At 44.4% G+C, this 26,697-nt stretch overlaps 1 protein-coding gene across 2 annotated transcripts in view; it reads left to right on the plus strand.

The window, feature by feature from the left end:
* Positions 1-11,470: 11,470 nt before the first annotated feature.
* Nostrin (nitric oxide synthase trafficking) overlaps positions 11,471-26,697 on the plus strand; it is a 53,254-nt gene continuing 38,027 nt past the window's right edge. For both annotated transcript variants that reach the window (XM_005346514.3, XM_013355680.2), the window contains exons 1-2: positions 11,471-11,571; positions 20,687-20,772. In XM_005346514.3, coding sequence (XP_005346571.1) covers positions 11,545-11,571; positions 20,687-20,772 — 113 coding nt within the window. In that variant the 5' untranslated portion in view covers positions 11,471-11,544. The remainder of the gene's footprint in view (positions 11,572-20,686; positions 20,773-26,697) is intronic.

A 26,697-nucleotide genomic window follows, 5' to 3' on the forward strand; every position in this document is an offset into this window, starting at 1 on the left:
GAACATCACATGCATCCTTGCACGCTTATCCAAGCCCCCCCCCCAATGAAAAATTCACGCACACTTAGGACTAGGACAGCAAGTTGCTCTCATTCTCCATAACCCGGGTCCATTTCCTGCAACATGTCCTTCCTCGTGCCCTAATGTTTAGTCCCGAAGACAGAGCTGAGTCAGTCTGGGCTGTGGCAGTGCTGGCTGGGTTTGTAATAAACTGTGAGTCAAAAACCAACAGGTACTGAAGGAAGGCTAGGGTGCTATTAACACGCGGAACCAACGTGAAGAGGCTCTCCCCAGCAAAACCGAGAATGTTTTGTCAAACAGGATAGATTAATGATGCACTGACTGAAATAGAAAAGTATTGCTTTAAATAATATAAATTAGTAAGCTAACTGAAAATTCGATGAAGAGCAAGGTATTTGCCTAATGTCAAGGCACATCTCACCAAAATATTCACTAACTGCAAAGATTAAAGCAGTGACTGAAGAGTAACGAAGCCAGACTGGCACCATTTGGATCCGGTAAACAGCATCAGCACCGTGACACCGAGTCATTCAGATGGCTGCAGTGTCAGCATAGCGCTTCTTCCCAAAGCTCTGCTTCTGTGGTGTTCCTGGCAAGCATGCAGAGCCGTCTCCTAAGCAGGAGTAATCATCAGATACACCCAGTTTGAAAGACGTTTTATAAAGTAATTAACTAGTATTCTTCGCCCCTTCCCCATCACCCTGTGTGTGTGTGAGCACGCTTGTGCATGCGTGCACTCACATACACACATGAGTATCTGTGTATGTCTGTGTGCACACATGCATATGTATGTGTATGTGTGCGCTCCCACATTTGCAAGTGTGTGTGCGCACTCACACACGCACATGAATATCTGTGAGTATCTGTGTGTAAACATGCATATGTATGTATATGCATGTGTGTGCTCCCACGTTTGCGAGTGTGTGTGTGTGTGTGTGTGTGTGTGTGTGTGTGTGCTTAGTATCAAACGCAGGCCTCGCACATACTAAGCAAGCATGAGCTTCCCCTGAGCTACACACAGTGCCACGCCCAGCTGGTAATCTTCAAATCAGTCAGAGGAACAAAAGCCACAGAAACTGGAGAAATCTACCAGAAAGAGATGACAGGAACAGGGCTGCTGAATGCAAGGCTTGGTACCAAACAGGCCTCTGTTGCTATGGAGAACATTAGTACCAAAAAAAAAAAAAAAAAGGAAGAAAAATGGACAGTGGTAATGTATCAATTTTAATTTTCCATTTGAGATGGCTGTTTGTGGTTGCCTCCAGGAGCAACTTCACTCACAGGAAATACATACTAAAATAACAGAGCATTCCAGACATTTGATTAGCAATTTATTACAGAAAAAAAGAACCCATAACTGTACTGAACTTGCAATTTGCCTGTCATGTTATGATTATCTTAATCAATATGTAAATTTAATTCTATTAATGTTTTAAGTGATGTTTACAGATATTTGGAGGCAGCAATTTCTATATTGTAAAGTGAGAATGTGGTTGTTTTGGTTTGTGGGTTTTTGTTGGTTTGCAGCTGCTGTTTTGAAGGTGTTTTCTTTGGTTCACGGTTCAGAGGTTTCCGTGTGCGCCATGAGCTGGTCACGTGTTTCTGGTCCGATGGCAGCAGCCTGCAGCATGAAACAAGGACATGCAACCCACTTCTGCAAGGCCCCTTGAAAACTATGTACCCTGTGGCTACCACGAGTCTTGGAGATCTTGCGGGTATCATTCCACAGGGCCAGTCCCTTCACCAGCTCCAGCAGGTCCTAGATGGGGTAGATGCGAGGGTGGGTCAACCCAAGGCCTGGTTGTGGGCTCGGATAATAGCGAAGCTGGTCAGACAGGGCCTCTGGGGCCACCTTTCTAGGGTAGGTAGGTAAAGTCAGCTCTTCTACATGCATGTCCTCAGGGTTGGATCCCCTGGTCTGTGGTGAGAGGTGGGGGTCATCTCATCAGCGTGCAGGGGCCAGCTCTTTGCTGTAGTGCCCAAGAAGAGGCAAGGTCAGCTTTCCCAGGACCAGCGAAGGCATGAACAGCTCAGCATGGCCCTCTAATTTCATCTCTCACAGTTCCTTGGGCCTCCAGAGGTGACATAGGCCACAGACATCCACACAGACCCCAGCTGGAACTGGAGCACAGACCCAGAGGTGGCTCTTGGCAGCAGCTTGGACCCAGTAAGCATCCTGGCTCTGGTAAAGGACTGGCAGAAACCAGAGGCCTTGAACCACACCAGTGACTCCCTGCAATAGACATTTGCCAGTAAAACTGATGGGGAAAAGAGGTTTGCTATATGGCACACTGAAGCCTCCTTTGCCACCAGGACGAACGAAGAGGTGTTAGAGAAGCAGGAAAGAAGAAGCAAAGAGATTTTTCTGTTGTTGTGTTTTTTGTTTCTGTGTTTGTTTGCTTACTTTAATGTGTTTCCTTATGGCAGGGATGAGGGGAGGATGGGGGAACCAGGAGATGAACAGAATTGGGGTGCATGATGTGAAACTCCCAAAGAGTCAATAAAGAAATTATTTTTAAAAAAAGAAAAGACAAAGAAAACTGTGTACCCAAGGCATTCTCAATAGATTTGCAGTTTTCAAGAGATAACAAAACATGTTCTGCTAGGCAAACACTATTAGCGTGTGCTTGCCAAGCACCTGCAGGCCCACTGTCTCCTCCCACGATTCTGTCTTTCTCCTCTTCCCTCCCCCAGCCACGCCGTGCAGGGGCGGTCTCTGGAAGTTGCAGCACATTCCCGGAAAGATCTCTCCTAGTATCTATCGCAAATTAATATACCCCCCTCCTTTAGACTGTGTTCTTTGAAATGGGGAGTTATAGTACTAGCATCTCTGTCTCCTTCATAAGGGCTGAGACGAACAAATGGGGCTTTGAGGTCCAGGAATGCGTGAATGAGCAAACCCGTACCATTGAGGCATAGACCTTCAAAATGCCGCTGAGAAGCAAATTAAGGACTGTGAGAGGTCCTTCTGTATATGTATTGTTTTTATTGGTTAATGAATAAAGCTGTTTTGGCCAGTGGCTTAGCAGAATAGAGCTAGAGGAGAAAAATAAACTGAATGCTGGGAGAAAGAAGATAGAGTTGAAGAGAAAGTGATTTCTTATGAAGTGGTTAGAGACAGAAAACTTAGCTTGTACAATTTTTAAATTCACGGTGTGTTCTAGTTTTCTTCCTGCTGGTGTGACTAAAACACTGATCCAAAGCAGTTTGGGGATGGAAACGGTTATACCATCCTACACATTACAGTCCATCACAAAAGGAAGCCGCAGCCGGAACTGAGCTTGAAGCAGTAACCATGGAGGAATGCTACTTCCTAGTTTGTTTCTCCTGCTTGTGCACAGCCATCTTTCTTAGACAACCCAGGACTGGTAGGAGAATTGTCTATATTCTGTCAATTATGTTTTAAATAAATGCTGATTGGCCAGTAGCCAGGCAGGAAGTATAGGCAGGACAACCAGACAGGAAGTAGAGGCAGGACAATGAGAACAGGAGAATTCTGGGAAGGAGGAAGCCCATTCCTCCCCAGTCCTGTCCAGACACAGAAGAAGGAAGATGTGACCTACCCCACTGAAAAAGGCACCAAGCCATGTGGTTAACATATACTAGAATAATGGGCTAATATAAGTTATAAGAGTTAATAAGGGGGCTGGAGAGATGGCTCAGTGGTTAAGAGCATTGCCTACTCTTCCAAAGGTCCTAAGTTCAATTCCCGGCAACCACATGGTGGCTCACAACCATCTGTAATGAGGTCTGGTGCCCTCTTCTGGCCTGCAGACATACACACAGACAGAATATTGTATGCATAATAAATAAATAATTTTAAAAAAGAGTTAATAAGAAGCCTGAACTAATGGGCCAATTAGTTTATAACTTATGTAGACCTCTGTGTGATTTTCTTTGGGGTAAAACGGCTGTGGGACCTGGTGGGAGGAGAGACCAGGCAGGACAGAAACCTTAGTCACCACAGGACCACCTGCCCAACCAGGGATGGCACCACTCAGAGGGGGCTAAGCCCTCTGCCATCAAATATTGTTCAATGCAATGTCACATAGACATGCCCAGAGGCCAGTTTGTGATGGAGGCAATTCTTCAATTGAGGTTTCCTTCTTCCAGATGTATAAAGTTGACAACCAAGATTAGCTATCAGACAGTGGAAACAGAACAAAGAAACATTCAGTTGCCTTCTGTGTTATAAACAAGGCTGACTTCACAACAACCATTACAATGCAAACCCAAGGCTTCTACTATGTCCTAAAGTCCACATTTGTGCTTTCTCATTGCACAAAAGGTTTTTCCTTTCTGTTATTATTATTGTTTTTCTCTCACAAGCTTGTAAGTGTTGGGCAAATATTCATTCTGTTTTGTTTTTAATTTATATTTGTTTTTAAATGTATGCATTCGGGCAAGGCTTCAGAAATGCTTTTCAGTTTTTGGAGAGATATGGAAAATAAGTAGACTAATCACTTCCTCATGCAGAGGCTAAAAATAAAAGGTAATTTAATCAGAATAAGATTGCTTCTACACTGCAGTATAAGGATGATGCAGGGTAGTGATGTCATGCTCATCACACACTGTTCAAGATTCTCACACGTGCCTAATGGCTGCAAAGAATGTTCTGCTCCTCTGGTAACTCAACCAGGCCAAGGACTGGTGTCGTCCAGAATTTAGAAGGGTTATGTGGTCTTGGGAAGATGTCAAGGCATGCTACCATGCTTTCCCAAGTTCTCCTGGAAAGCGCTTTGGGGAATGTTGTTCCACTGAAAGCCAGTTGGCCTGCCCAGTCCAAGCCAGCTGCTCCTGCCCACTCATTCACCCATCAGTGACCACAGGCCAGCAGCCTGGATGAAGGCTCACTGTTATCCTGTACATTTGTCCTGCTATGAATATAGTAAACATTCTAATTGTTCTTGGCAAGGTTTCCAGTATGCAGCTCATCTTAGACCCCCAGTCTTCCCAAACGTCTTCCCAACATTAGGCCTTTCCTTGCTTGATGCTTGGTCCTTTCCCTTCTTGTTTATAACTTTTTAAGCCAAAAAAAGAAAAAAAGAAAGAAAAGAAAAACAAAACTCTCCAAGAAAGTTTTCTAAGTGGCCCCTGGGGACTCTAGTCAGTGGAGTGCTTTTCAGTTTCCTGTTTGTCCAGTTGTCCAGGCCAATTTTAATCTGTGTCAGAATCTCCCAAGTGCACTTAGCCATTTCTCATTTTAGACTTCCTGACTAGAAGGTCACACTTATCTTTCCGTCCAGGGTTTTGAACTCCTCAGTTTCCGGATAGCTAAGGATACAACCCTACTCACAAGTGACATCCCCTGCCTTGTCAGTGAAGAGGAACCAGCTATGGGGGTCACTTTCCCAGCACTGAATTCAATCAAATATGAGCAATTATTTCTAAGCATTTACTTGCTCCAGGTACTTGAATATAAAGATCTCATTTGCAGCATGGCAGGGAGACTATTAAACTGATAATCCAATGCAATGGGATAAATAAATCAAAGGAGGCACGTGCATTGGATACCAGTACCTCAAAGTGCTGTCTGAGAAAAGTCACACACATACTGGACTCTATAAGTAAAAGTCAACCAGGCCAATGTAAATAAAGAGAAGTCTCCAGGCAGAAGGAAGAGCAGCTGTAAAATCCTAGAAGCATGAAGCGATGGCCCACGAGGTCACAGTTTCTTCCCTTATGAAAAGCTGAAATGAGGAGCTGGGGAGCTGGCTCCATAGCTAAGAGCTTTTGCTGCTCTTGCAGAGGACCCAGGTTCAGGTCTCAGTGCCCACACTGGTAGGCCACAGCCTCGTGGTGATACACAGATGAATAGAAATGGGTTAATTTAAAAAGATGAAAGGGTTAGTTAATAAAAAGCCTGAGCTAATAGGCCAAACAGTGTTGTAATTAGTATAGTTCGGGTCTGAGTGTCCAGAAAACAAACAAACAGTCTCTACTTACACATCAGGTAACTTCCAACTCCCTATAACTCTCCTTCCAGGTCTCCTCTGGCCTCCATTCACACATGGTACACACACACACACACACACACACACACACACATACACATACACAAATAAACAAATCTTTAAAAGAGTGAACATAATTGTCATTGTTCTTAAAAACTTTTTGCCTGTTTTGTTTGTTTCTAAAGTAACACATAGTTATTTCAAATGTTTAAATTATACAGAAGTATATGATCTAGTGAGTTAAGAGACTTTCAATCCAACACCTTCAGAGATAAACTGTAATCTCTCTATGAATATGCACCTAGACCAATTTTCCTTATGTAAAGGTCAACCCAGAATCACGAATTGTACCATTTGTTTTTGTGTTCCAAGGTCATACGACGTCCTCATCTTTTGGACACTTAGTATCTATTGTGAGAGTAAGTGGCAGTGTGACATGGTGACCAAAACATGGAAGCACCAGAGTCAGAGAAAGTAGCCTCCCTTCCTGTGTGACCTTGAGGGAGTCACTTATCTGTTTCCTGCCTCAGTTCCCCTATGTACTCTAAGGATCAAAATAATACATATCTGCTCCCAATACTTGTTATAATTATCTTAAAATTAGCATTCTTTTCTTTGTGTATGTCTGTGTGTATATGTGTGAACATAGTGTGGCACATGTGTGTGTGTGGGGGGGGGTGTCCAGGTCCGGAGGCATGAGCCTGTGAGTGCTGGAGGAGGCCAGAGGAAAAGTCAGGTAATCCGCTCTAGCACAGTCTCTCACTGAGCCTGGCCCTGTGCCACCACAGAAAAGACCCCAACCCCCATCCCACCTGGGTTGTCCTACCTCAGATCCCACTGCACTGGGGTTACAGGCACACACACAGACCCCCAGATTTTTATAGGCGTCCTGAGACACAGGGTAACCCCTCTAAACATGAATTCCTCTTACCATAAGGTGTTCAACTAGGGCTCTATTGATATATTGATAATGTTTGGGTCACTCATAATGTATTACATGCTTTTGCTAGGAAGGGCTTTTGTTTTGTTTTGTTTTTTCAAGACAGGGTTTTTCTGTAGCTTTGAAGTCTGTCCTAGAACTAGCTCTTGTAGCCCAGGCTGGTCTTGAACTCACAGAGATCCCAGGGCAGTTTTGAATTGCCTTTACCCTTCACTATATTTGGGCTCCTGTTTTTTTCCCCAGCTGAGTACTTAATAAATGTACAAAATGTAGCCAACTCCCCTTGAATGAGACACACGGTGTGGCAGACAGAGTCCTGTACAGTAGCTTCCATTACGTGTCCTTTGGTTTGGTTTCTGTAGACAAGGTTGCTGAGCACAGCTGAGAAAGAAGGAAGGAGCACCAAGCTTGAGTCAAAATGAAGACCTGAACTGGGAAGAAGCCAGGAAATGAATCCAGGCTAAAAGCATCCAGAGACATCCAGACAAAAGCATCCAACGTGAGCAGAGAGGTCAAAATGATGCCGAGACATTAGATTCTCCAGAAAGACTGTGATCAGCCTTCTCCATGGAGATGCCTCGCTATCTGTACAGCTCTCATCAGCTGGGGCCACAAATGAGTCATGTTCACATTTACTCCAAAGCCATATGGCTCTCTGCCCATCTTGCTGATCCAGGGGTTCGTGCTCCAACTCCCAATGTCCCCTAGTTATCCCTAGGAGGCAGAGTCTGTGGCTTCCTCCTAAATCCCAGAACACACTTATTTAGGTTGACCTGGCCTCCTTGTCAAGGTTGACCAGCCAGTCTCTGGCTCAGCTGATAGGAAACCCCAGAGAACCTGCTGTACCACTGCCCTCCACCGCTCCCACCCCACACTCCTCCCCCCCACCCCCACGTGACTCTCCACAGTAGCCTGTGAGGTCAGAGAGGAATCTCCTCTCCCAAAGCTAAAGGCAGCCCCCCTGGGGAATGTGTTCTTGTGTTTGTCTACCTATGCAAGGTCTGTGCTCTTGGCAAAAGCCCACCCCACTGAGTGCAGGAAGGAACGGAAGATAGAGAACAGCCATTCCCTCTTGTGTTTTCTCAAGACACTGAGGAGCAAATATTGACCAGTCATTGCGATAGACTGAATGACAAGGTGGTTCCAGTTCCCAACGCCCTCTGTGTCTATGTCCTTTTGCCAAGGGACTTTCAGTTCACCGCCCTTGAATTTGGGAGGGCTCCATGGTGGCTTTGCTCAGGTAGGCATGGCTAACGTGACTGGGCAGCCAGTTGCGAGTCTGCGCCTCAGAAGCCCTTGAACTCCCACTAACACTGTATGCTCCTGTGATGTACCCTGGAACTGTAGGCTTGGGCTGCTGGTTAATAAAATACAGCCTCTGGCAATAGCCAGCCCAGCACCCCAGGAAAGCTGCTGCACCAGAGATGCATCAAGGCCCTGCTCCTTCTGAGTGAGCCCAGGGAGAGCCTGGGAACTGACAGCTTACGTGAGGATTTGTCAATGAATCAAAAGATTTTTTTTTCTTACATAATGTGTCCTGATTATGGTTTTCCCTCATTCCACTCCTCCCAGCTCCTCACCGCCTCCACCACCTCCTCTCCCACCTGGAACCGTTCCCATTCTGTCTCTCATTAAAATACACAGGAGCCCAGTGGTGACACAGGCCTTCAATCCCAGCACCTTAGAGGCAGAGGCCTGCAGATCTCTGAGTTTAAAACTAGCTGGTCCACAGAGTTAGTTCCAGGACAGTCAGCGCCATACAGAGAAAACTTGCCTCAAAAATGTTAAAGAAAAAAAAAGCAAAAAGAAAAGAAGCAAGAAAGAGAAACAGACTTCTAAGGTGTAGTAATAAAATATGATAAGATAAAGCAAAAGCTAACACATTAAATAGAACAAAACAAAGGAACAGAAGGAAAGCCAAGAAACATAAACCCACTCATTCACACACTCAGGAATTCCATAAAAACACAAAACTGAAGCCATAATATATGCCCAAAGGACCTGTAGAGTATAAAGAAAAAAAAACATAAATAAAATCAAGTCTTAACTATCAAAAGAACTGCTTTTCTTTGGTTCTTTGTCTTATGTTGGTATGCTTTATTCTATTCCAATTTATTTTATTTTTTTGTTTTGTGATTATGTTTTAGATACCTGTTTGTTTTCTGCTGAGAGAGAGAGAGAGAGGATATGGGTGAAAGGGGAGGCGGAGAGAACCTGAGAGGACTTGAGGGAGGGGAGATTGTAATCAGAATATACTGTAGAAAAAATCTATTTTCAATTAAAAATGAAAAAAATCAGGAAAATGAAATAGGAATACAGAGGTGATAACAAGCTGCCCCAGAACCTGAAACTCTGGCTCATCAAGTTTATGAAAACTCTGAAACTAAAGAAAACATGAATGGGAATGTGAGCTTCCTAACGCTGACCAGCTTCATCATGCTGAGATATTCCGTACAAGTCCAGACTCCTGATGGCTACCCGGGCTGTAACCTCCAGTGATGATGGATGCCCAGGGCTGTGACCTCCAGTGATGATGTACCCTCCAGTGTTGATGGCCGCCCAGGGCTGTGACCTCCAATGATGATGGCCGCCCAGGGCCGTAACCCCCAGTAATGATGCCTGAACCGATGGAGAGAATTTCGACGGTATGTGAAGGGTGTCTCCTGACTCAGACTTCATTTCTTGGCTCCTGTAAATTCTCTTTTACTGTCTCCTCCTACACTGTTAACAGGTACCTTCTAGAGAGCCTGGACCCAAGAGGCAGATGAATGGAAGGGTGGCAGCTGGGCAGACATAGAAAAGCTGCCAGGAGTGTTTGAGGGGACTTTGTGGACAGAGCTACTACTACTGTCAAATGTCGCTCCATGCATGCCTGCACACAAGTTAGAGCGAAGCTGCTCACGCCTTGCAAATGACAGTCGCAAGCCTAGGGCCTGCCAATTAGAAAAGGTGTAGAAAAGCTGTGATAAAATAAGTCACTGAGCCGGGCGATGGTGGCGCACGCCCTTAATCCCAGCACTCGGGAGGCAGAGGCAGGCGGATCTCTGTGAGTTCGAGACCAGCCTGGTCTACAGAGCTAGTTCCAGGACAGAGAAACCCTGTCTCAAAAAAACAAAAAAAAAATAAAACAATAAAATAGTCACTGATAAGAGATTTCTAGCTCTGTTCATCCTTTTGAGCAATGAAAGATAAGGCCAATCATAGGCTTAAATTGATAACCGAATGTTAGGAATATTTTCTAATAGAGCCTCTCCGCTGGCGCAAAGGAATCCAATTAGACCAGATTAAGACAAATTAAATGCCTGCGTTTAATAGATGGTGGACTCCCAGGTGGCCAGGGTGGCAGGGACCATGGCAGGGAGAAGACAGAGGGAAGGCACACAGGCAAACCCAAAACCAGCATTCCTTCTCTGGGCACTGCCTAAATACCCTGTGGGAGGGATCAGCGCTTGGCAAGCTGGGAGTTGGAGTCCGGACCAACACCTAGCCTCTTGGTTCTGCTGGGCTGAGAATGGGGATCTGGGTTCAATTAGGCCTGGAGAGGTGGCTCCTGAATGTCTTGCTTCCTAAGACTCTCTTTTGGACACTTCAGTGTTAACAGTTCTATAAGGCTTGTACTAGCTCTGAGTGGCTTGGGGCAGGAGAAATAGAGGTTTGGTACATCATATGTGTGTGTGTGGGGGGGGGTCTGAGTCATTAATTTACATATTAAAGTCAGGGCTCTGGGCAGATTTGACATTCCTGGGAATTAACCTCCGGTATTAGTTACTGTTCTCAATGCTGCAGCAAGATTCCTGACAAAGGCAGGGAGGAAGGGTTTATCTAGGCCCTGTAGTTTGAAGTATCATCCAGTCCATCACAGCAGGGAAGGGGGGCGGGCTTGGTCCTATTGCATCTGCAGTCAGGTCGCAGAGAGCTAACGCGCTAGTGTTCCACTCATTCGTTTTTATTCAAGGGTAGGACCCAACTCATGGGAGGATGCTGCCCACATTTAGGGTGGGTCTTTTCACCTCAGTTAGCTCCTTCACAGGTAGGTTCAGAGGTTAGTCTCTTAGGTGATTCTAGATCTTGTCAAGTTGAGAAAACCATTATACAGCTCCATCTGGATCCCAGCAGGATGCTATGTACTCACTCAAACCTTTTCCCATCATCTGGAGAATGAAAGGCAGCTATGGCAATCACTTTTCTCCTCTCTAGCATGTATAGTTCCCAAAGGTCAGAGCAACATAAAACACAGAAACTCTAAGCCATGACTGGACCAGCAAGCTGGAAAAATGTGAGCTCCCACCAGCATTTTGGACGTCCAGATCACGGGGGAATACCACATAGCTTCTGGGCTTCTTCTCAAGGCTACACCTCAGGGCCTCAGTGTCCTGCCCTGTGAGTGTTTGCTGAACTGGTTCTCACCATCTCCCAGGGGCTCTTTTGACCCCACGCTGTGCTTTGCTTTTTCAGGAAACAAACTGGATGAAAGTCCAGGGCTGGAACTTCCTCCTTGGTGTGTTTGACAAGGCCTGACGTACTCTAAGCCCTTTGAATCCCGGAAGTCCAGAACACACCCAAGCTGATTGATTGCAGCGTCCAGAACGCTGTAGTGTAGCTAAAACACAAAGCAAAGAGCATTTCGACATGAGGGACCCACTGACGGATTGCTCGGTGAGTAGACAAGTGGTGTGTGTGTGTGTGTGTGTGTGTGTGTGTGTGTGTATGTGTGTGTGTGTATGTGTGTGTGTGTGTGTGTTTAATGGCAGAGAAAGTCGAGACAATCAGAAACTAGGCATGTTTAGATGTTGGCTAAGGTACAAAAAAGTCTGTAGTTTTTCTTCAGTCAAGTTTAAAATAGAGCTTTCTCAAAAAAGTGACAGTCATAGCTGTCTCTCATTCTCAAATTGATGGGGAAAGGTTTGGATGAGTGGATCGCATCTGAGTCTGATTCAGACGGGGCTGTTTGAGAAGTAGCATTAAGACACACACCAACAGTGCCAACATTGCGTGTCGGCTAGATATGAGAGCACACAGACTATCTATAGTGCATTTTAGCTCAGAGATCAAATCAAGGAAGGAGGAATTGCCTCCCCGTCCCTCATCCCAACACACTTTTTAATCCAACAATTTAAGAGTTGCTATCTTAAGCCCTACAGGACACAGAACAGACACCCTTTCTGTCAGCCTGGTGGACAGTTCGCCAGTGTGCTTGCTCCAGTCCTGAGAGCTTCCTCCCAAATACAAAATTGATCAAAAATCCAAAGACACAACAAGGTCATCAGCAGTAGTGGCAGAGATTTGACCTAGGAGACAGAATGCAATAGGAATAAAGGGAAGATATATTTATCTCAAAACCAAAGTAATCGAGAAATTTCAAATGTCTTACCCTAGTAAGCATTGTTGGGAAGCTGAATTTGGTGAATTCAGAAGCCAGGAATTGTAGCCATTGTAAGTCAATAAAATCATTCAAATATTTTACTAAAAACAAGCCAGTAAGCTTTACAGAGGGAGTCTGTAAAGAAGCCTTAAGACCAACAGAGGGTTGCTGCCTCCTGCTTTCCTTTTGTTTAACCAAAGGGTGTCAACCAAAGGGTGAGGAGAGCACAGGCTTGGGAGAGAGAGAACTGTAGCTGCTACTATGCTAATTGAGTTCAAGAATCACGTGACTGGTGAGGCAACTGCCTGTCTAGTAGATTGTAGCACCAGCCCCAGTGAGCACGAGAAGATATGCTTAATGATGAAACCTTCCAATGTTGTGCTTGCGTGATGATACTGAGTGACCCGCCCCCCACTGCTCCCCGTCTTCAGTCTCCTCTGCATTGGTGGTTAAAGAGAATCTTCGAGAGAAATCCATTCTTCTTTCTCCGAATTTGCTCTCTATGACATTTTTAAATCTTCTCCTGTCTCACTATGGATGTCTGGTGATGTTTTTCCCTGGTACAGGGTGGTAAGGTGGGACAGGGATGGGATACATTGATGCAAAAACCTGGTACCCATTATTTAGAAAGAAAGTCAATGCGAAGATAACATAATAGTTTAAAGGGAGAGAGAGGAAGGCAAGAGCACTTAGTTTTTAAAAGAGGAAAGAAAGAAAGAAAGAAAGAAAGAAAGAAAGAAAGAAAGAAGGAAGGAAGGAAGGAAGGAAGGAAGAAGGAAGGATTGAATGTCTACCACCTTTTTTCTTTTTTTAATAGGTAGCAAAACTTATCTTTAAGTCAGCACTAGGGGCAAATGTTTTCTTTTAAGCAGCCCCCAAGGTAGCCTATCCCTCATCTCTGTGGCAGTTCAAAGCTCTACTTCCTGGGGTGCTAGGTGATGCCTTACCCTATTCTGAGCATCCCAGAGGATGTTTGTGCTTGCCCATGACTGAAGGCGATGTCTATGGGCCCATTGCCACCAAAGGTATCCGGGAATCAAGAGGAGGCGGATATCCTTTCAGCCTGAACTTCTAAACTCTCTAAAGTCACAGAGTATTTATTTATTTATTTGCAATTGTTCCATCTTTATCAAATGTTCAAGTTGACTTCCTGGTACAAGCTTGGCTTGTACTTGGGGGAACAATGCTCTACAGTGGGGAACATGCTAAAATGAGGACATGGATTTCAGAGGAATGTTTTAGGAAAGAACACCTTTTATAGAAAGGCCAAAAGTCCCACTACCTACCAAAATATCCATCCCAAAAGGCCCTAGCTTTGCACAAAGCACAATTAAACCTCTTTATCCCCCTTTGGTTTTTCGAGACAGGGTTTCTCTGTAGCTTCGGAGCCTGTCCTAGAACTAGCTCTGTAGACCAGGCTGGTCTTGAACTCACAGGCATCTGCCTGCCTCTGAACCCCCGAGTGCTGGGATTAAAGGTGTGCGCCACTACCTCCTGGTTTTAAGTTGTAATTCTTTTTTTTAAAATATTTATTTATTTATTTATTATGTATACAATGTTCTGTCTGTATGCCTGAAGGCCAGAAGAGGGTACCAGACCCCATTACAGATGGTTGTGAGCCACCATGTGGTTGCTGGGAATTGAACTCAGGACCTTTGGAAGAGCAGGCAATGCTCTTAACCACTGAGCCATCTCTCCAGCCCCCTAAGTTGTAATTCTTAACTTGGTCCACACCAATGGATTTGAGTATCAATCTCAGTGGGTCAAGAGCAAAATCAAATAAACAAATAAATGGGACAAAGATGTATATTTATACAATTCTAACTAAAATGTAGAATTTTCTTCAACTTTGAGTATCCAATACTACTAACAGTATCTAGGCCTGTATAAACGATTAAAAGCACAGATCTTTTTTTTATATAACAGTGTTATTATAGATGTCAGAGTATTGCTTATTCTCAGCCTTATTTACATACTTTGGTAATTCTTAACACTTGCTATTTAGTATGTGCATATAAACATCCACCTAATATCATAAGCTTAAAAATATTTTTATAAATATACATATATGTCAATGTAGTTCCGTTTCTTCGGAATCCTGTGGTGTTTTCCTTTTTGCATTTGAAAATAATATTCTAAGTGAGATATTTTTACTGAACTTTGAAAGCGGGTTTGGTACACACACAAAAAAAAAAACCTTGAAACTTTCATTTGGGCCGTGCTTCTGTGAGAGAAAGAACCACTACGAGGGGCCCCTCAACCTCCAGCAGTCAGGTCAAGTCTGCTGTCAAGTGATTGTCACTAAAGGAAGCTAGAGAGCGGCTTTTAAATAATCCTGAGGGTGTTAGAGCTTATTTCTTAAGTTTTTTTTTTTAAGTTCGGATTTTGGAAAGGAAAAGACTTGGCTCCAAGCCTGATGCCTGTGAGTGTCTCCCTGAGACCTAAGACTATGCCACGAGAAATCTTCCTCAACCCCATGTGCAAGGAAGTTGATAGCATCAAGTTCTTCCCAGAGGAAATGATTCAATCATGTAAAAAATAAAACAAAAAAATAAAGGAAAGGAAAAAATGACCACTTTCTCCCTTCCTCTTAAGAAAACTGTAGGGACCAAATGGAGCAAAGGTTTCGAGCTGTCACCAAATGTTTGCATTTTAGGTTCTCATAAAGAAGCCTGTTAGAGCACGCCTCTGGCTCCTACATCACCCCATTTGCCTGTGCAGTCAGCTACCAAAATAAGACCAGGCTGCTCCTCATCCTGGTAACCTGGTTCACATGCCATCCTGAGCGTCTTAGCTTGCTGGCTCAGCCTGTCTCACCAGCTGTGACTGGCACAGACTCCAAGAGCACTGAGGTCCATGGCTCCTGGGAACCTCTCCCCCTCTGGGAGACAGGAAAGGGCAGGTGGAGTCCGGCGTGGATAATGTGTAGTCCATAGTGCCTTCATGCATCCTACATCTCTTAGGCCTTTGTCTTAGCGCTGTAAAAGACGAGGCGATGGTAGACTGTACTGTTTCCTTAGTACTGTTTCTTACGATTTAAGAAATCCTACAACGCTTCAAATACCAAACAGATCTTTAATAAATACAGGCAACGCCTTAATTTGAGGGGCAGTGTTTTGAAACAATCACCACCAGTGAGTGAGGACCCACATGAAATCAGTTGCACCAGCCTGGCACAGAAAGAGCACCAAGAAACTTATGCAGCTAAATTCAAGTCAGGCCTCACGGCTTCTTTAACTCCTAACCATCACACCGTCGTGTGCCTTTAAAAAAAGCCCGTATGAGCATCCAGGGTAATAACAGTTTTTCCTAGAACAATTAAATTTAGTCTTTTGAAGCATTCGAACCGTGTAAAGTCAGAAAGAGCAACTGGGCCAAGTTCAACAGCAGCGTTTTATAATGTTTACAGTTCAACGGCCTAGTCATGCCACACGCTGCTGGCCTAGACGACTATGCTTGCTTTGCTGTTTGGTGGGCTATTTGCTTGTTGGCTTTGTAATAGCAACATTTAAACAACAGAATCTGCTTTCAAGTGTCCATCAGAGACATTGTCCTAGTGCTGGATAGGACATGCCTTTGTGTGCAAAAGTGAAAAGATTTTTTTTTAAGTCTCAGAAATGTCCTAAATATCCTGGCCACAAACAGACTAATTATTTATAAAGGGAATTTAAAAAAACATAATATGTTATCTTGTGAATTAATGGTCCAGGGGAGAGAGAGCCTGTACAAATAAATTCATGTTGCGATATAAACTCAGCATTGAGTTCTTCCCTGGGATGCAGATGTTGTGGGGCTGGGATCTATGAAAGCTCAATGGATAGGAAAAGACAGTTCAAATACTTTCTACATGTCTTTCTCCAGAACGAATCCTTTTTTGCATCTTGATAATATTAGGAAGCCATCGATGCCTCTCGAACCGGCATGTCAGCTCTCTGAGTAAGTTTAGTTTGAGTATATTGATTAGCTATTTGCAGACATTTGGTTCCAATGGATCGTCTAGCTGATTTAATTACCTGACGTTTCTAATCACAAGTCTGCCCATAGTCTAATGAGGTCATCTTTAGCTCTTTGAGTCTTAACTCTGTGCTTCTCATAGAGTGTCCCATGGGACCTCTTCAAAGTCCCCTCTGATGAGTGGGAGTGGGTGGGAAGGGGAAGTAGGACAGACGCAGAGGAGCCAAAGTCAAGGTGATGAGATTTCACTGCCTCTGAGCAGAAACAGTGAGGTTTTCTGATCACACACACAAGAGTAGATAATCATAGGATCTTCTTTAACTTTTAGGGAAGTCTACTTTAAATTTTGTTTGTGTTTGTGTTCAAGTTTGAATAAATGGTACACAATGAAAGGTCCAAGACCATTGGCTCTAAATAAAAAATTAAGCTGAGTAGATAGAAATAGTCTTAGCATCTCTTTTATTTATAGACGTCTCCTTTATCTTAGTCTGGATCAGGGATGTTGCGGAGTTTCCAGCACATTGGACATAAGGTCAAAGATAAAGATTCTACCCCATGTTGTTATAAACAGAATATCCTTCTTTATCTGATCATTAAATTAAGGACAATATGATATATTGCCTGGACACAATGGAACTCAGGAAATGGTTTGCTTGAGGCGTGGATCCCTCCAACGGATGATCTGACCAGAGTGGCTGAGGCAGCAGAACCACTGGCCATTTCTCTGTCTGGAAGAACGTTGTCCATTTACCACTTGTTCCAATACAAATACTTTCTATGAAAAAATATGGTAAATTAACCATCTCCCAAGTCCTTCAGCCTATAACTCAAGGGCCAACAAAAGCCGTAGCTGTGCTTTCCTTGAGAAACCTCCTTCCTTACAAGTTCAGTTGGGGACTAGAGAGATGGCTCAGAGGTAAAGGCACCAGCTGCTCTTCCAGAGGACCTGGGTTCAATCCCCATCACCTTCATGGTGGCTCACAACTGTAGCATGAATAATAAAAACCCAGAGAGTGATATAGGGATTAAAGCTGAAAATCAGAGCAGAACAATAAGCCACTAGAGAGACCTGTTACCTCTACCAATGCTCAGACTGAAGGAGAAACCCTCAGACTGCCTAGCCTGTACTGTGTCTCAGGCAAACCTCAGGCTCCACACTCCAGTGCTTGTCCCCTCCCCTTTATATTCCTCCCTCCTCCCAGCCACACTGCTTCTGTATCCACCTCCCTAGTGCTGGGATTAAAGGCATGTGACTCCAAACACCGGGATTAAAGGTGTGAGCCACCACCACCTGGATCTGTTTCTGGATCGACTTTATGTAGCCTAGGGTAGCCGTGAACTCACAGAGATCCTTCTGCTTCTGTCTCCCGAGTCCTGGGATTAGAGGTGTGTGCCACCACTGCCTGGCCTCTAGTGGCTTAGCTTTGTGTTATGATCTTCAGGCAAGCATGTTTATTAAGATACAAATAAAATATCACTACACACAACTTCTGGAACTCCTGTTCCCCAGGCTTCGATGCCTTATTCTGACCTCCACAGTCACCAGGTGTGCATGTGGTGCGTGCTTGAAGGCCAAACATTCGTACATTTAAAATAACACACTAAATAAATCTAAGGGAAAAAATTAAGTTGAGATGAAAAATTTGTAAGGGACGAAGGTGACAGATAATCTGCTTTGCCACACAGCTCCATTGCTGGACCTGAGGACAATGATGTATTAACCCCTAAGAATGTCCTGGCCTCCCAAAGTTTTCCCAAGAAAAAAATGTAAAAGATGTCGTACAGGGTTTTGAAGGCCTAAGACATCAAAAACTGCAATGACCCCCAACAGTCCAGGGTATAGAATCTTGTTCCGTGATTTTCTTATTCAGAGTAACCACGGGGAAGCCATTCTTCCCATGCTTCCACAGTCTCCTATTCTCACAGCAATGCTGCCTGGGAAGGCTGTCCTCAGGTGATGGAATCTGATGCATCCATTCTTTTCTTTGTCTTTATTCCCTTATACAATACATTCCCACTGCAACCTCCCCTCCCTCCTCTACTCCCAGTGACCCCCTCATCTCCTCTCTCCCCCCCCCCACCAGATCTGCTGCTTCCCCATCTCCCTTCAGAAAAGAGCAGGTCTCCTAATTATATTAACTGAACATGGCATAACAAGATGCAGTAACACTAGGCACAAACCCTCAGTTCAAGGCTGGACGAGGCAACGCAGTAGGAGGAAAAGGGTTCCATGAGCAGGCAAGACTGCCAGAGACACCCCCACTCCCAATGTTAGGAGTCCCACAAAAACCCCAAACTAAACAAACACAGCGTGTATGCAGAGGACCTAGCACAGACACATTAGACCCCAAGATGGCTGCTTCAGTCTCTGCGAGCCCCTGTGAGTCCTGCTTAGATGATTTCATGGGCCATGTTCTCTTGGTTTACTTTCCCAACTCTTGCTCCTATAATCCTTCCTCTCCCTCTTCTGTGTCTTCTGAGTATCCCAAGCTCCACCGAGTGTTTGGCTGTGGGTCTCTGCATCTGCTCTCTCCAGCTGATGGGGGCAGCTGATGACTATTGGGCAGCACACCTAGCTATGAGAATAGCAGACTATCATTAAGATACATTTCATTGACTTCTTGGGGGGAGTCAGTATTGTTGGTTCCACCCTAGATTATCTTTGTTTGAGAGCAGTAAACCCCACTCTGCAAGGAAGCAGCCAAATCTAGCTTGCCCGAGGACCCTGGGTTCCTTGTGGGGCCTTTGTTTCTGCTTTGCTATAAGCAGACAGGAGAAATTATAAGAATATACAGCTTAATCCCAGGAGCTATTTCTAAATAAATCAAATAAAAGAGCTGCAGGTTTATTAAGTTTTATCGGCATGAACTAAGATTTAAACAGATAAAAAGACTTTCACTGTGTTCTTGGATCGGAAATCTAGATACCATTTTAAAAAGTTAATTTCTTCTAATTCATATAAACACACATATAATACAATTTTGATTAGGATTCTGACAGGGGTGTAAAAAAACCTCCAAAACCTCATAATTAGATAAATATTCATATGGAAGAATAAATGTCCAAGAATAACCAAAGAAATTATGAAAATGAGAAAACAGTTGCTCAGACAGAGCAGATTAGAAGTTTGATGTCTTTGTAATTTAGACGAGTGTGTGTCTAATTTAGGTATGTGTCATTACTTCCTACATGACCATGATCTTTGTGAAGCAAAAAATGCTCCATAATGTACAGAAAGCTAAGAGTGCATTTGAGTTAGAACTTCTTCTTCTTCTTCTTCTTCTTCTTCTTCTTCTTCTTCTTCTTCTTCTTCTTCTTCTTCTTCTTCTTCTTCTTCTCCTCCTCCTCCTCCTCCTCCTCCTCCTCCTCCTCCTCCTTATTTTGTAGTTTTGTGAATATTAATAAGACATCTTAGGGATGGGACCCAAAATTAAACACAAAATTCATTTATATTCCCCATAATTCTATACGCAAAGCCTGGAGATGATCTCATACAAGATTTTTATCATGCCTGTGTTTTGACTGAGACTCATCATTTAAATCAAGCGTGAAATTTTCTGTTTATAGCATTAAATCAGAACTCAAAGAGTTTTGGCTCTTTAAGTGTTTTCAGTTTCAATTTCAGATTCTTTTAGACAACTTGTACTGTGGGCTTGTCGTGTGCTCAGGTCGGGGGAACAACACGGTGGTGATGTGGTGTACTGTAGAGTATGCTTTTAGCCGTCCCACACCAGAAAACCAAATTCCAAAACTAGATTCTGTTGGGTTGCTTGTATCTGATAGGACAGTGTGTGGTCTGAACGAGAACGGCCCCATAGGCTCCTGTGTTTCAATGTTTGGTTCCCAGCTGGTGAAGTATTTAAGGGGTAGGAAGTGTGGACCTGTTTCAAATCCCATATCAGGCGCTCTCTCTCTCTCTCTCTCTCTCTCTCTCTCTCTCTCTCTCTCTCTCTCTCTCTCTCTCTCTCTCTCTCTCTCTCCCTCTCCCTCTCCCTCTCCCTCTCCCTCTCCCTCTCTCCCTCTCTCCCTCCTGCTTGTGAATTTAAGCTCAGCTTCTGTTCCAAGGCCATGCCTGCCTGCCTCCTGCCATGCTTCCCACCATGATGGTCAGGGATTCACCCTCTGAAACTGTAAGCAAGTTCCCAATTAAGTGATTTCTTCTCTAAGTAGTTTTGGGCACGGTATTTCTTCACAGCAATAGAACAGTAACTGAGATAGACAGAAACAAACAGGCCAGCTTCAGTTTGGGAAAAATTTGCCTGGACTTTTTTCATAGCCAGCCAGAGGAGACTTAATGTTTAGTTAAGAAGTCATCCCAAACTGTGTGCCCTTCCTCCCCCCCCCCCCCCGGCCACACAGTCCTTTACAGTGGCAGTCATCACGACAGCAGCGTTCTGAATTATGGGTATGCCATCTATGGAGGTGCTCATAATTTTCTTCTCATTTTTTTTCCAGTACAATAAAGTCTACAAGAGCCTGAAGGAGTTGGCTCAAAATGGAGAGAATTTCTGCAAGCAGATCACATCCGTCCTTCAGCAAAGGTACAAAATGAGCATTTGCGACAAGCAATCCTTCCTCTGCGGTTGCAGCTAGCAACATGTCTGGAGGGGCGATTAGAAGCTGCGCCGCTTTCCAGAGCACAGTGTTAGATTTTGGTGCTGGAGAAATTGGGTTGAATCATGAGTCTGCTCCGTCGCCCATTTATCACCTGGCACCGTACAGATCAGGAAACCACACAGAGGGCTGCTGCCTAGGAAGACCCAGGCAAGCCTCTAATCCTCAGACTAAGTTTAGCTCGCTCCCGGGGGCCCGCTCTGACATCTGATGTGTATGCCCATTATTGTACTTTTCACGCTGGCCTCGGTTATTCGTTTATGTTTTCTCTTATGCTACAAAGACAGGGGCTGTGTCTCACCCATTGTATGATAAGAGCTTCGTAGAGCCAAGTCTTCGAACTCTTTGGTCATTTTCTAGAGGATGGATGGATGGATGGATGGATGTGTGGATGGATGGATGTGTGGATGGATGGATGGATGGATGGATGGATGGATGGATGGATAGATGGATGGATGGATGGGTGGATGGATGGGTGTGTGGGTGGATGGGTGGATGGATGGTGGAGGGATGGATGGGTAGGTGGATGGATGGATGGATGGATGGATGGATGGATGGGAGGATGGGCGGATAGGTGGGTGGATGGGTGGATGGATGGATGGATGGATGGATGTGTGGGTGGATTGGTGGATGGATGGTGGAGAGATGGATGGGTAGGTGGATGGATAGGTGGATGGATAGGTGGATGGATGGGTGTGTGGGTGGATGGGTAGGTGGATGGGTGGGTGTGTGGGTGGATGGGTAGGTGGATGGGTGGGTGTGTGGGTGGATGGGTAGGTGGATAGATGGATGGATGGATGGGTGGGTGGATGAGAAGCCACCATTTCTAATATTAGTATCTCCTCTTAATACCAAGTGTGACTGTAAACAAAGCTGTCCATGGCGCTAAATTGAGCACAGTTAACTCAGGCGATAAAGGACAGGGAGCACACTGCTTAAAATGAAAGAACCAGAGGAAAATGTTGGCTTATAAGGGGGCATTTAGGCTTTGACTCTACAATAGCTATCTCTATAATAAATATTCTAAAGCTACTTTTCCAATAAAGGTTGTTGCGTTTTAAAGGGAAACAGTTTCAACTTTAAAATATTGTAGCACTGGCAATGGAGCTCTGGGATCTAGTGCTTGCGCAGCAGGTGTGAGACCATGGTTCAATCCCCGGAGCACCGCGCACTCACGCACACTTTATATATGCATCATATAGAAAAGAGATCATGAGTTAAGAGCATCCCTCATTAGCAAATCAATATCAAAAGAGCGCATTAGTTTTATCAGAACAATGAATGACCAGGAGAACTCTAAAGACGTTTTTATGAAGAAAAATGTGAGTTTGTCAAATGGAATAAAAAAGAAAATAAAAGTTTAAGTGAGTTATATTTCTATTCTAATAGTCAAGCTGCTTTGATTTTCCAAGAGAGAATGGGAGGCGGAGTAATCTAAGACAGTGTTTCTTCTATGAGAAATGATTTTTATTAGTCTCAAAGGAAATTGTTTTTAAATAAGATCAGCTAATTATTCTATAAATCCAACTCTTTGCTTAGATAAGTCTCTTCTCCCCGAAAAACAGAAAGAATTATATACTGATTAGCCATGCAGATGACTGAGATAGTGGTCAACTGGTCTTGATTATTTGGTGTCCAAGAGTTCAGAATTAGTGCCAGATAGACGGCCATGAAGACAGGAGGCAGAAATGGGCCACAACTACAGGAGGCTCCAGGGTGAACTCACAGGACTCGAGAAGGCTCCATCTCACCACTCTTCCGTTCTAGATGTTCACCCACTTCTTCCCTTTCTGCTCCAGCCACAGCCCTGGCTTCCTCCCTGTGTTTCCCTCGGGGTTCCTTGCCACGACCACCACCTGCCCTCTCAGTATGTGAAAACCGCCATCTCCACATCCTCAAGGGGCAAATGTGGAACCCTTGGGCAGTAGAGATATCTCTCTTCATGGTTTTACTTCCTGATGGACCAAGTTTAGGATCTGAATATCTATCGGATGCTGTAGGCCAAAACTACAACACACGTCTGAGTCAAAAGCTGCATAGCATTAAATGGCTCAACTGTCCAGTTATGCAGCTAGCCTGAGGGATACATATCCAGAGAACCATTTCTAGTGGACATACATACTTTATTAATGTATGGATGTTTCCTCAAGGTGTACTTTTACTCCACATTCTTATGAGTCAGTTAGCAAAGATAGATGCTGTATCATAGCCCTGGCTGGGGCCAAGTGAAGTGATTCGGAGGTCGCTACCTCTTCCCCCTGTTCTTGAACCAACTGCACAAAACTAGTCCACAAGGACCAATGATTGCTGTGCACCTGGCCCAGTTCAGTTTCACTTTCCTCGTTCTGTGACTTCCCTAATCCTATAAACCACTAAAGGCTGGCTCTTGTTTAAGGCAGTGGTGCTTGCCTATAATCCTAGCGCTTGGGAGACTGAGGATTGCAAGGTCAAGGCCTACCCAGGCGTTGTAGTGAGGTTGTAGCTCAAGCAAAACAAAACAAAGCAAAAATAACAAAAACAAACAAACAAAAACAAAACCGGAGCTGGGCAGGTGGCTGAGCAGGTAAAATGCTCACCACTGAACCTAACTAGCTGAACTCTGTCTCCAGTCAGAAGGAGAGAATTGGTTTCTGAAAACTGTCCTCTGACCTGTACACACACACACACGCACAAACACACACACATGTGGGGGTGGAGAAAGAAGCAACTGTGAAAAGCAAAGAAAGGATATTTATTCATCGTGGCTACTTTGAGGAGAGCGAATACAAATAAGGACATCCAGTGACCCAGAAGGTCATCTCCAGGGTGACTGATGCGAGGTGGAGCTGGAAGTTTCTACTTCTGGCTAGAGGTACGCAGAACTAAGCATTCTTGTCAAGGCGTGGTCATGCCCACCACTGGCCCATCACTGCCTCAGCTCTAGTTCTGCACACTGTGGTCTAACAAACTGAATTGTCTGAACTAAAACTCTATTTCAAGGGGACAAGCACCCCGTCTGGTGGGTACCAGGGTCATAGCCTTTTTGTTTTTCCAGTCTAAGACTTTGGGAAATTTCAGTTTCTCGAGGTGCATTGTTTCAACCGTTTGATAACCAGAGGGGTTTGATAACCAAACAGAGGGGTACAACTATCTTTCCTTAAGTGTCTTCCCTCAGCTACAAGGCCAGGGCGGTTTCCTCTTAAATGTGCAGGTGTATTTCATTGCATTTGCATTAGATACAGGTGGGAAAGCCTCATAAGACAAAGGCAATAAGAGCTGCAGCGGAGATGGGTCCTGACTCTACACACAGACTGGAAGGAAGTTTCAGACCAGAGACCTGAGTTAAAGATGGTATCCCACAATGAAGCACTGACCCGTGAAGAGCAGATTTACCAGACAGAGCCAGCCCCCGAAGGCAAGGATGTTCCCACACAATGGCACTTTGAATGGATAATGTGGGGTGCTGGGACAAGGGACACAGTAGGAAGGAGAGGGAGGGTAAGGATCACGGGGAGGGGAAAGAGAGGCAGGAGGGAAAGTCTAAATCTCCAGTTCTTTACAAAATACTATAAAGTCCAAATTTCATCCTAAAGGAGTCTCTGTAGGATCTTCAACAGGATCAAAGTCACAGCTGGACAGCGGTGGTACACACCTTTAATTCCAGCAGAGGAAGCAGAGGTGGGTAGATCTCTGTGAGTTTGAGGCCAGCCTGGTCTACAGAGTGAGTTCCAGGACAGGCTCCAAAGCTACACAGGGAAACCCTGTCTCAAAAAAAATTAAAAAAAAATAAATAAAAAGGAAGAAAAGAAAAGAAACAAACAAAATAGCATCAAGGTCACAATAGAAAATACCTTGGAGATAACAAAGACCCAAAATATAAAAACAATCCCTATCCCTTTTTTTTTCTAACATACTCGAACCCCCTGCTCAGCCAACTACCCTTGAGTGTAGTGGAAATTCCAAGGCTTCAGGATAGTAACCTAGGACAAGACTAGGTCAATCAAACCCCTAGTGCATGGAGCCTGACCCAGTAACTTATGATGTCATGTTTAATTAGAGTCTAATTATTAAACCTTGTTACCTCACTCTAAATGGGCAGTCTCGGGTGGGGCAAATGAGGGTATAAAATTTACTACCTAGCAAGACAGCGGGCTGCCCATCTCCTATCTAATCAAATACAATCAAACTCATATGACCCAGGAGACAAGGCCAGGTAATTGCTTTCTAATGTTGTAAAAGGTCTCTATTCTCCCCATCCCCCACCCACAATTTGCCTGGTACGTTTCTACTTTTTTTTTTTTTCTAATCAGTTATGGGCCAGTAAATACATTTATCCCCCACATCCTGGCCTCTCTGTTCCAGGTTCTCCCTATAACAGATGCATTAAAGATAAGGACTTGGCCTCAGCCAGCAAGCTGAGAGATTTCTGCTTGGATTTGAACAGCAGTTCCTCTGAGAAGATGCAGCTTTGAGCATCTTAATAAGAAAGATGCAAGTGGATTGTATTTCTGTCTCCATCCACGCTGCTCCCAGTCAGATGCTCTTGTGACACCAGTTGCAGGACAGTCACCCAAGGTCTCTGGTCACCTTTAGGAAGTGGGTGGAGTTTATTTGAACTTGAATCTTGCTCTCTATAAAGTCCAGGCTGAACTCTAACTCACTATGTAGACTAGGTTGGACTTAACGCTTGGTTCTCTTCTCCCAGCCCATACAGTGCAGGGATTATGGGCATGCACCAGACAACCAGCTTCTGGTAACTTTTACATACAATTTATTTGTAAGAAGAGCTGTAGCTGCCTTTTAAGGGAAAAAAATGATAAGACTTGAAGGGAAAACATCCATTTACCCAGCCCCAACTATAAGTTGGTTCTGGCTCAAACTGTGAGGTAGAAGACAATATGGGAACAATCTATTAAGATAACTAAAATCCTTAATTCCTACAGAGGAGGGCACAGTCGTCTGCTTCCCTCAGCATGAGAAGACCTTCATTCAGCTTTAACAAACTCTTTATAGACACAGAGGAAACTAGAGGGCTTTAAACAAATTATTTTGCATAAGTTTATTACAGCGGGATCCTCTGAACTGAACACAGCCACCTATTCTCACAGTTTAACCTGTGCTGCATTGAAAATACCAGATCTGAAAGCACGGATTTCACAGCCTGCGCCGTGCCAAAGGCGTGGTTTATTTTAAGATCTAGGTCAAACACTGGTTCTTGACTTATTGGTTGGTTCTCATGACTAGTAATGAAAATATATCGGCTTGCCTTGCAGGCTGAGAGGAAACTAAAGCGTAAATGGGCTGAAAGTCAAAGTGTCCCTTCCCTGGCTCCGAATCGTTAAAATTCACCGGAATATTTTGAGCTAAAATATATCCCCAGCAGACGGGATATACATGCACACTATCAATTTCACACATGAAGAAGCCGTGGCCTAGACAAGCCTCTTCATTCATGTTAGAAATCATGTCTGTAGAGTGGAAGGAAACGATGGGAGAGGGTGAGAATATCGAGTTCGCTGTGCTTCCTGTCTTCTTCCTTGGGCTGTTTTACCCAAGAGAAAGAAAATTCCAAGACCTGGTTTGAGATTAGCTCTGCCCCTCGGGATTCCTTTTGCACATGTATTGCTTTGTGACTGGGGAACGTGATAAAGCAGCTCCCTTCAAAAGAGTGGGTGACGGCGCCAGGCTGTGGTTGTGCACGCCCAGCACTTGGGAGGCAATGGTAGGCAGATCTCTGAGTTCGAGGCCGGTCTGGTCTACAGAGAAGATGCTCAGAGAAGCCTTGTCCTGGGGGATAAAAGAGGGGGGAAGGAGAGAGAGACAGAGAGAGAGAGAGAGAGAGAGAGAGAGAGAGAGAGAGAGAGAGAGAGAGA

The sequence above is a fragment of the Microtus ochrogaster genome, chromosome 4, assembly GCF_000317375.1.
Source record: "Microtus ochrogaster isolate Prairie Vole_2 chromosome 4, MicOch1.0, whole genome shotgun sequence".
Taxonomy (NCBI): Eukaryota; Metazoa; Chordata; class Mammalia; order Rodentia; family Cricetidae; genus Microtus; species Microtus ochrogaster.